Raw genomic sequence first — 11,658 nt, forward strand, 5'->3', positions numbered from 1 at the left:
ATAGGATCTACTAATAATGAAAGAAACGCCTGTCTGCCTCCTCCTGAGTTTAACCGCTAGATGGCAGAAGAGAGCCATGCAGCACAGAGCCTTAGATAATTCACACACAGCAAGCTGTTTATCTGACAAGTCAAGGGCTTTTAGTTATGACATCTTTGGTCAGTCACTACAAGCAAAAAAACATTTGTTGACGCCATCTCATATCCTTGATTGAGAACAGTTTATAGAATTTGGATGTGGGTAATTGCTCACCGTCAGTCTTTATTATTATTATTATTATTATTATTATTATTATTATTATTATTATGTCTGCTTAGTCCTTCATTTCTGTGAAAGGTATGGAGGGTGTCGCTGTTCACTGGCATTTTTCCTCTGCAGTCACCTGACTGAAACTCATCCCAGATTACCAAAGATGCATGGGCTGTCTCGCGAGAATGCTGGGGCGTATATAAAATCGTGCACACAGTTGTCCTTTCGTTCGTCCTCAGTGCAGGATAACGCAGTAACATCTAGCATTAAAGGTCGAGTGTGTGAAGCGTGATTCTTTGGCGGATTTTAAAAACAACAACCGAAGAACAAGTTAGCAAACATTAATCTGAGATCCGAGTCGGTAAGTATATTTATAATATCCGCCATATTCACAATGATCAACAGCATGACATTTTGACATCCTACAAGTGAAGGTAACGTAGCATAGCCAGATCAGCTAAGTCAAGTAACCCAGGTTGTGTGAGCTCCTAGTCTGAGGACTTTTTTTGCATTGACGCCTTAAATCGGGTTTGTTTACAAACGTCTTGGCGGGGCAGCAATGTTAACAATACTGTATTAGCTTGATCAGGTTCACTCAAGGCCAGCGTCTACACGTTACCTTGGGTAATATTAGCTAGCTCATGTTATACCGGCATCTTGACATCCACGTATACCATATTTGCGAGCGTAAATTGCTTTCTTTCCGATGTGATGCGCTATTGAATCTATTTCGAGATTGGTTGATTTGCGCTGAGCAACTCTACTCATGGTATGCAATAGATTTCTGTGCTAGAGATCGGTTTCTTGTTTGGTGGTAGGCATTAGAGCTATCAAGAATGTATAAGTAGCTAGCAGTATGCTCACAGTAAGGGCTGTGGTATGCTCACGCATCCACCCCTTGGTAGCCGGTTGTCTAACCATAGGCAGACGGGAAGTTGGCTCTTACAAAACGTGAGGTGTTGAAGGTAAAAGGCGTTATGTGATCGGATAGCAGCTAATGCTTGTTTCGATTTTTCTGCCATTCTAAATTCGTTCATTATTTATTGTTGGGGGGGGGAGACATAGGCTATCCATCATGTACGTTTAACTTGTTACTGTTGCTAGGGATGGTTAGTATGTAGCCTAATCGTTTATTTTTCAGTCAATCAATTTTCTCGCCTAACTTCATTCCGACTCATAATGTGGGATGGACATGGTAATAATGTCAGATATACACGTGTAATATGATTAAGAATGGCATTGTTGTGTTTTACAATAATTGTATATGTGCTCAGACGTTGCGAAATGGCTGCTTACGTAGTGGGTGAGTCATGTCCGGGTGATTCCCTGATTGACGCTCCCAACCCAGGACGCTCCCCTTTCATCTCGCTCCCACTAGCCAGACTATCGGTACCACCGCCATATGACGGAGCTAGTTATGTTGTTGATGTTAGTTTTTTTGTTTCTAACCCTAACCCTAAATTGCTTGTATGTGGCAGTATATGATAATACGTGAAATATAATCGGGTGGGACCGCACGTCCGGGAGTGATAGAAACACCTGGGACCGCACGTCCGGGAGCGATCTCAGTTGGGAGTCTCCATCCCCTTACCGTCCGGGTTTGTGAGCGGTCGTAGACGTAGAAGTTGTACGCTGAGGTATTTGTATTGGAGATGTGAAATTGGTCTCTGTGCCTGTGCGTACAGATTTTCTTCGGACAGAAGATGTTGACACGGCCAATCAGGCTAATCACCGAAAGGGTATTCTGACACCATTGCCCTCCTCAAGTGACCTACTTGACTTCTGAAACCTGTTGTGCGACAAGCCCTAACAACATCAATAGATTTAAATGCCACGGCCGCAGTCCTTATCTTGTGTACAGCAAGGTCAGAGCGTAGAACTAGACCTTTAAAAAAAGAAAATTGTCAGTTAGTGAGCAGCTGTTGATTAAGGCCAGAGATTGTTTTTGCTAGTTTGACCTTTTAGTTTATTTGGTGTTGTTTACACGGCAGATTCAACTGACAGGTGTGGTGGACTGATGAATTCGATCAATAGTGAAACGGGTTTCTGAATTGTAACACTCAATAACGAGGGCAAGTTTCTATTGTTTGGTAGTATCGGATGAGCATAGTCATTGACTGTGTCTGAGACAAAGGTGTCAGACGGCATCTCTGCACAAACCTACAGACCAAGTTGGCTATATTTCTAATCGTTAGGTTATTTGCCATAGCGCAAGTTTGCATCACCCTACCAACCAATGTTTAGGACTTCCTTCACAGATTTCATTGTCTAATAACAACAATAACAAACCTGAATCCGTTTTGACTTTCTAGGCTTCAGGACAATCAGTAATGGACGCCATCATCCGCTGCCCATTCCTCTCCCGCGTCCCTCAAGCCTTCCTGCAGCAGACCCGCAAGACCCTGGTGGGCTATGCCGTCAAGTGTCCCGTCATGATGGACCTGGCCTCCAGGCCTCTGGTGCGGGCCGTCTCCTCATCCGCCTCCAGCTTCCAGAAGACAGACGAGGTCATCACGCCCAGCGAGGGTGAGAGCTCTTTACTAAGCTTACAGCACTCCTGGCAGTTGTTGTTTTTGGTAATATAAGAAAATTACGGCACTAAATATCTTCAATAAGGTCCCAGGTTTAAAAGGTGTTGAACCTTTTCATATGTATTTAATCGTAAAAAAAAGTGTGAAGGTGTAAGCACCTGAGCTTATATTTGGGCAACATGGAAAGAAGTCTACAACTAGTATGACCTGATCAAATGAAAATGTTTTGATAGAAAAGTGTCAGTTTGACAAATAATAACGGCCCATGATGCACACCTAATGTTTCCTGAAACTGTATGTTAAACCAGGTATGTGTGTGCTGTGCGTGTTTGTCTTTTTGCCTTCTTAGCACCCAAAGAGACGGCCCAGTTGCCCCCTGGCCACCCCAAGCCCCCGGCGGGGCAGACGGCCGCCTCCAAGTGCCCCTTCCTGGCTGCTGAGATGGGGCAGAAGAACAGCAGCGTGGTGCGGCAGGCCAGCATGGAGCTGCAGGAGGATGTCTCGGAGGTCCGCACCGTCCGCAAAGGTAAGCATTCAGCAGACCTGAGGGGTATACCAAGAGGCTGGTTCAGGAGTTAACCAGTTTAAGTTAAGAGGTTAAATCATGTAATGAGAAGTTAAACTGGAAAGAGATTTTTAAGAAGTTCATGAACTGGAAAGAGTGGAAGTTACTACTACTACTACTAATGCATAGTGTAATAACTTGTGTGTATCTGTGTTCTAACTTTTTATCGTATAGTCATATTTAAGAGGCATTTTCTCTAGTTATCTAAGAGTGAAGTGAACTGAAGTGATGTATGTAACTAAATATTGTATGAATATGTATATATATGTCTCTTGGCCTTCTTCTTATTGGTTCCTTGTTCCTTCTAGACGTGTCTCCGTCTGAGTTGGACCCACTGGTGAAGAACACCAAGGCCTCTGGGAACCTCATGAAGAAGCTGATGAAGCAGAGGCCCACCAGAGTCTCTCATCTGCTGCAGGAGAACATGCCCAAAAGTAAGGACACACACACACACACACACACACACACACACACACACACACACACACACACACACACACACACACACACACACACACATTTGATTACTTTTATTTGGATCCAAGAGACAAGCAACAGGGTACAAGCAACGGGGTACACACACACACACACACACACACACACACACACACACACACACACACACACACACACACACACACACACACACACACACACACACACACACACACGTATGCACACCATCATGTACAGATGCCTGTGCTACCTCTTAATTTATTAAGCAAGTTCAGTTGAAAGAGGCCACATGCACAGAGATGCACTCCTTTGTTTACAGGTGCCTTTGTGGCCTCACTGTCTTTATTTATTATTAAGCAATTCTTCTCCCTCTTCGCCTCCTGGTTAGTATTGCATGTATACTGACCGTAGGTCTCGCAGGTCTTGAAATGCTGTTCATGAACTATATGTATTGTGTGTATATATATATAGCTGTGTGTGATTTTTAATGTTTTTTTTGTTTTTGTTTTGTTTCAGCGGTTTCCAACTTCCATTATGACAAGTTCTTTGAGAAGAAGATCGAGGACAAGAAGGCGGACCACACCTATCGCGTCTTCAAAACGGTGAACCGGCGCGCCACCGACTTCCCCATGGCCGACGACTACTCGCAGCAGGCCAGCGACCGGCGAGACGTCTCCGTCTGGTGCAGCAACGACTACCTGGGCATGAGCCGCCACCCGCGCATCGTACAGGCCATCATGTAGGTCAACACATTGCAATTACATTACATTACAATTACATTACACTAAGAGACTTAGCTGATACTTTTCTCATCGTACAGGCCATCATGTAAGTCAACACATTACATTACATTACATTACAATTACATTACACTACGATAGACTTGGCTGATGCTTTGTACAGGCCATCATGTAAGTCAACACATTACATTACGATACACTTAGCTGACGCTTATATCATGCAAGTCAACACATTTTGCAAAACGTATTGCAAAAAGCTTAATTTACCCAACCAAAAGGGTCTTGTTAAAACCCCAGTCAAAGCACTGGTTGATGTGCTTTGGAAGGAAAGCGGGTCGGGTGTATTACAAAAAAAATGACTTTCTGATTTATCCTCTGCTGCCGTAGGGACACGTTACGAAAGCATGGCTCCGGTGCGGGAGGGACTCGAAACATATCGGGGACGAGCAAGTTCCACGTGGACCTGGAGCACGAGCTGGCCGACCTGCACGGGAAGGACGCCGCGCTACTATTCACTTCCTGTTTCGTGGCCAACGACTCCACCCTCTTCACGCTGGCCAAGATGCTGCCAGGTAAGGCCCCAACACAGACACACACACACACACACACACACTAGGCAAGTGGAATATAGTGAGAGATTGGGAGAGCACTCGGTGAGTGCAGACCTCAGGGGTTAAGTATCTTGCTCAAGGACACATCGACAGGCTCAGACAGGGCGGGGCTCAAACCTGCAACCTTCTTGTTGCCGAACAGGCCCCTCCATCACCTGAGCCACCACTGCCTGTGCAAGAGATGTAAATGCATTGCAGAGTTCTAATCATCATCCCATCCATCTCTTCTCTTCTCTCCGATTGGTTCAGGGTGTGAGATCTACTCGGATGCGGGTAACCACGCCTCCATGATCCAGGGCATCAGGAACAGCGGCGCCAAGAAGTTTGTGTTCCGCCACAACGATGTGGAACACCTGCGAGAGCTGCTGGCGAAGTCCGACCCCTCCACACCAAAGATCGTCGCCTTCGAGACCGTCCACTCCATGGATGGTGAGCTTGAGACACTTGATTCACACTGTTCTCATAGGGGAGACCTGCATTTCTGTCTCAGACCTTGCACACCAATAACACACTTGCTAACTTACACCCAAACTCATTTAATGACATTTGTTGACTGTTTCCTATATCAGTAATTGATGCCTGTATGTGTGTGACTGCAGGTGCTGTGTGTCCCCTGGAGGAGATGTGTGACGTGGCCCATGAGTTCGGTGCCATCACCTTTGTGGACGAGGTGCACGCCGTGGGGCTGTACGGTGCCCGAGGAGGGGGTATTGGGGACCGGGACGGAGTCATGCACAAAATGGACATCATCTCTGGAACACTCGGTAAATTTAGAATTTCATTCCAATTTCATTCTGATGTTAAAACGAGTGGTTCAAGAGTTCAAATGCAAAACCCTCTGATGTGCATTTTCAGAAATATTTCAATTCATTTTTAAAGTAATGGTGATCTCTTTGTCAAAAGCCATTCTTCACTATGCCAATCAGAAATTTGCTCAAAGGGTTATTCGTCTGAACTCTTCAAGTATTTTCGATCTGAGTCAAATCACATCAGTGCAGCAGAGTGCCTGGGGATTCTCTTGTTGTTATTGATTAGTACCTACTACCTGCCCCTCTTCACTTGAGCGCCTGGACTGACACCCTGAGACCCATGGTAGCACACTGCCATGTCTTCTACAGGCAGAGTTGTATAAAGTAGAAGCACCCTTACAGATGTAATTACAACACTATTGGTATGATAATCCGTGGTTTCAACTTTGTAATATCCGACGTCTAGTGTTGTAATTACGTTTGTAGGAGTACGTCTACCTCTACTTTTTTACCACTCTGTCTGCAAGTGTCTATTTGGTCAACATGAATGTCTTGAAGATTTTCATCTTTTTTTTAAAAAAGTGTAACAGCATTTCTCAGAGAGCTGAGCATCTGTGTCCTCCGAGAGCTGAGCATCTAGTTCCTCATGAAAAGCCGTTTCACTCCCAAATATGTAGGGCAGCCATACATGAAAACTGTTTATTGCTTGAAGGCCTTTGTCTAAAATGGGTCACCCATAAAAATATGCAGTGTTATTGGGGATGGATGGATGGATGGATGGATGGGTGGGGTGGATGCGTGTATTATGTGTAATGCGGGCATCCTGTGACCGAGCGCTGGCGGTTGTTTACAAGATGAAGTAAGGGGCTGCCGTTGTCACGCAACACTTCCTGGATTTTAGTGGAGCAGGCCGCCGTGGCCACCTGTTGCCTAGTAACCGGGCCTCCTGTTTCACACTTATTGAATTTCCCCACAAAGGAGCTCCGGGCCAGCTGAGCCTCCAATTATGCCTTCTATGGCTCTCAGCCTCAGCCTTCTCTGGCTCTCAACCTGCTTACTGACTTACTGAGACCTGACATGTATTCAGGAAAGGGCCAGAAACCATTGCTTTCTAGCAATAAAGTAAAACCGGAATGATTCTCTAGTTCTAAAATGGCACTTACAGTTTTTTTTGTTTTTTAAAATAAGGGGAGAACCTGAAACATGATCTGTGAAACATTGGCTACCATACACTAAAGGTTTCTTCCTCCGAAGACTTAAATTAACAATTGATGGTGGATTGAATTTCCTGTCTAAGAAATTGCATTGAATCGAATGGTCAAAGACCAGTTGCTTTTAATAGCAGACCTGAAAGAGTTTGGGCACCGTGCCTATAATCAGGCGTGAGGAAGCAGGGTGTGAGTCGTGGCGGCAAATAGGCGTTGGCAGGGCCTCAAGCAATACATAATTTTCCAAGACTGTGAAAAGGGGTTAGCCTGACGGCCCTAATCTCCAGAAGATCAGCACCTTTATGATTCCCACATCAGAATTTGGAGCTGAAGATGTCGTGAGAGTGGAATAAAATGTCTTCAAACCTCGAAAAGAAATCCCAGTCACCTACTCTTGAACCATTTTTTTTTTACTTCCATGACCTAAAATTGTTGTGAAAAAAAAAACCTATAATGGGTTTTGATCACTTCCTCTTTCTCATGCAAGTCGAGTCATATGGTTCACGTCCTCTAACGCCAGCGCCCCCTTCCGCTTCCTCTTTCCCAGGCAAGGCCTTTGGCTGCGTGGGCGGCTACGTGGCCAGCACGGACGCGCTGATCGACACGGTGCGCTCGTACGCGGCCGGCTTTATCTTCACCACCTCTCTGCCGCCCATGCTGCTGGCGGGCGCGCGCCAGTCCATCCAGACGCTGAAGAGCGAGGAGGGCCGCGCGCTCCGCCGCAATCACCAGCGCAACGTCAAGCTGCTGCGCCAGATGCTCATGGACTCGGGCCTGCCCGTGGTGCACTGCCCCAGCCACATCATTCCAGTCCGGGTGAGCACCACACACAAGACTCGTGCACATACACACACAAGACTCGTACCACAGACAGCACCTTGCCACAACATTGCTGTGCGGGTGAACGCAACAAACCCATGCACGTATGCGTACTGTGGCCCACCCACAGAATGTCAGTTTGTGTGTGAACACAAAAGTCATTCACACACACACACACACATACACACACACACACACACACACACACACACACACACACACACACACACACACACACACATACACACACACACAGTAGAGCATGTACACCCACTCTGCTGTAGCCTAATCGCTGCAGTCAGGGAAAGAATGCCTTGAACAAATGCTCTTTCTGCCCCAGCCTCATCATTCCAGTCAGGATGAGCAGAAAATACACACACACTGCTTTAGCATAATTACTCCAGTTAGGTGAAGAAGATGCATGGTAAGCATGCCCATTATTCCAGTCAGGATGAGCAGAGCACACACGCACACACACACACTCGCACTGCTCACACAGAGCATTGGTGTAGCATAATCACCCCAGTCATGCAAAGAATGCCCTGCAAGCATGCTCATTTTACTCTAGTGTCATTATTCAGGCGTGCGCTGCCTCGTGATTATCACATGCATGCCATGGAAATACTCTCATATTAGGTCTCTCAGGAGTGCTGATCTGACAACACTGTGTCTCAAATGTGCATGAAAATCAACAAATGGGATGTACCAATATATATATTAAGACCTTAATTTTTTTTATTATTTTTATTTTTTTGTTGAAAAAACGTCACCTTTTTTTGTTCAGCACCAGGGACTGTGATGCAAGTCAATGTTGGAAGATACTATCATGATTCAATTCAGTTGATTGACTGGTTTGCTGTTTTTTGTCTTCCTCCCAGGTGTCGGACGCCGAGAAGAACACGGAGGTGTGTGACATCATGATGAGTCGCTATAACATCTACGTCCAGGCCATAAACTACCCCACTGTCGCCCGCGGCCACGAGCTGCTGCGCATCGCGCCAACACCACATCATACTCCCGAGATGATGCAATACTTTGTCGGTAAGGACAACTATTTTAATATGGCCTAAGGCACCTGTGTTTTTTTTTCTCTTCCCGTTAAGAATTCTTGTGAATGGTGGTCTAAGGTGCTGTGCCGCAGGTGCAGGTGTGGCTGCACCTGCACTATTAATGGGCAAAGTGAGGACCTGGGTTCAAATCTGGCCTGCAGTAAACCCCCCCTAACTCTCCCTCGTCAAAGGCTGGATCTCAAATGGCGCACTTGTGCACTTCACGCATGTTTCAGTGCGTAACTAATACGAGATACACACTGAAGTGCACAAGTGCACCATTTGAGATTCAGCCACACTTTTGTTATTAACTCTATAGATATGTTTAACTCTGAGCAAATGCAATCATCTCACATATCTGTCTCTTGGTGCCATTGCTCCAGTGACACAAAGCTATAGGGCTCTTTTTAGGAAGCCACTTCTTTGTGTTCAGTCATCTGGGTTATACACAGGAACAATCACTTGCGACAACCCTCATATTACATTCGCATCGTTCATCTCATCTCATCTCATGTTAGGCAGATTGATTTTCTGAAATGTTATGGTCTGCTGCTCTCTGTTTCGTTTGACTGACTTTTTTTCTCTCTCCCTCTTTCTTTTTCGTTTCCTGAAACAGAGAAGCTAGTGACGACCTGGGAGGAGGTGGGTCTGGAGCTGAAGCCTCACCCCTCTGCCGAGTGCAACTTCTGCCAGAAGCCGCTGCACTTCGAGGTGATGAGCGAACGCGAGAAGTCTTACTTTAGTGGCCTCAGCCACCCTGTATCGGCCTGCGGCTGAGCGGAACAAGAATAAGTTGGAACCCACCCAGACCCATTCCTGCCCCCCCCATTGTGTCACGAACTGTACCACTTGTCCTCTCTCTTTTTTTTTTAAATGTTATAACTTATTCTGATTCCATAAACCACTCTGAAAAGAAAATAAATGTGCAACAAAAAAAGATCTTTTGTGTACCTTTTTTATCTTCCATTGTATCATTCAATCGCATGGTTGTTGATGGCAGCTTTATTTTGAATAAGGGACTGTGAGTATGGTCACTTTTCCAAGGCATATTGTGTAAAATATTACACGTGAAATGGCACAGGACTACATAAATCGATCCAAGTGCTATTAGAACATTATTTTTATCAGAACTTTCAGGACTTGCCATTTATAAGGTAGGCCTATATAAAGCGCTGAAACCCAGAATAGAATGTAGCGATACATGCTACACACATTTAAACTTTTTCAGACTGGAAAAGCTTGGTAACTTCAAGTTTTGGTAACTTACAACCTTGTTTCCAAACACTTTCTTTTCAATTAAGTATTCAATCCAAAGTCTAAATAGATGTGAACAATTACAAGCTCCACCACATACATGCACACTCACATGGTATGGACAACAGCTTATTACTGTGGTCGCTGTGAACAGAAGACTATGAAACAAGGCAAGGCAAGGCAAGGCAAGTTTATTTATATAGCGCATTTCATACACAGGTGCAACTCAATGTGCTTCACAAAGTTAACAAATGTAAATGAAAGGAAACAGGGAAGAAAGAAGGAAATGAATTAGAGTCAAAAAGCATTTAAAAACATTAAGATAAAACATAAGGTAAAAATAATAATAAAATAAAATAAAATAAAACAAATTAAATAAAAAATAAAAATAATAAGAATAAGTAATTTAAGCTAGGGGAAAGCATCTGAGAACAGCTTTGTCTTGAGTCTAGATTTAAAGCTATCAATAGTGGGTGCATTTTTTATGTCATCTGGAAGCTGGTTCCAAAGCTTTGAAGCATAGAAGCTAAAGGCTGCCTCTCCACACTTTGTTTTGACTTTTGGAATCACCAGCAAATTCTTCTCCGTTGACCTTAGTGACCTAGTTGGTGCATACAGCTGAAACATATCCAGTAGATATGTGGGTCCCATTCCATTTAGTGATTTAAACACAAGTAGCATAGCCTTAAAATCAATTCTGTAGCTTACTGGGAGCCAATGCAGCGATCTTAAAATTGGAGTAATGTGGTCGAACTTCCTTGTCTTTGTAAGAACCCTTGCAGCTGCGTTTTGTACAAGTTGAAGCTGTTTAATGGTTTTATTGGGGAGGCCAGTAAAAAGACTGTTACAGTAATCAACTTTACTAGAAATAAAGGCATGTATTAGCTTCTCCAGATCATGTTTAGACATCAGGCCCCTAAAATTAGAGACGTTTTTTATGTGATAAAAACAAACAGTATAATTACGAAGATGATACATGTCGTTCAATTGTTAAAGCAAATGGATGCACAGCTATAAAGCGGCATCAATAGGAATTAATACAGTTGAGGACGATATTATTAGCCTCCCTCGTGAAATTAGACATTTCGCTTGATTTCTCAATGAGAATGACCATTATGAACCATTTCTGGTATTCCGGAAACAAATACACTGATGGAGACAATGTCCAATGAGTTGAATTTGCATTTTTCTATAAAAAGGTAGAGGGCTGGAGGGCTGCGGCATTTTTCTATCGTTACAATGAGTTTAAACAAAAAAGGGCAAAAATGACAAGGACAAAATTATTAGCCCCCTGATCATTAATAGTCAATATGACGCCATTTATGAACTAGAACTGACAACAGACACTTTGATCAGTTGTTACCTAGGTTGGCACATGCCCCACTAGGGATTTTGGCCCATTTCCTCACTGCAAAGTGTTCTAGCTG

General features: G+C 44.3%; 1 protein-coding gene across 2 annotated transcripts; it reads left to right on the forward strand.

Annotated features, from left to right (window-relative positions):
• Positions 1–464: 464 nt before the first annotated feature.
• On the forward strand, positions 465–9,916 carry alas1 (aminolevulinate, delta-, synthase 1). 2 transcript variants are annotated; one of them, XM_063216057.1, is made up of 11 exons: positions 465–610; positions 2,562–2,775; positions 3,130–3,306; positions 3,654–3,779; positions 4,318–4,540; positions 4,929–5,113; positions 5,402–5,581; positions 5,752–5,916; positions 7,657–7,925; positions 8,807–8,969; positions 9,594–9,916. In XM_063216057.1, the coding sequence occupies exons 2-11, from the start codon at positions 2,580–2,582 to the stop codon at positions 9,752–9,754; spliced, it is 1,845 nt and encodes a 614-aa protein (XP_063072127.1). In that variant the 5' UTR covers positions 465–610; positions 2,562–2,579; the 3' UTR covers positions 9,755–9,916. The 2 variants fall into 2 exon arrangements, with proteins under 2 accessions (XP_063072127.1, XP_063072128.1); XM_063216058.1 differs by lacking the exon at positions 465–610 and adding an exon at positions 627–1,214.
• The last annotated feature ends 1,742 nt before the right edge of the window (positions 9,917–11,658 follow it).

Source organism: Engraulis encrasicolus, chromosome 14 (genome assembly GCF_034702125.1).
Source record: "Engraulis encrasicolus isolate BLACKSEA-1 chromosome 14, IST_EnEncr_1.0, whole genome shotgun sequence".
Lineage (NCBI taxonomy): Eukaryota > Metazoa > Chordata > Actinopteri > Clupeiformes > Engraulidae > Engraulis > Engraulis encrasicolus.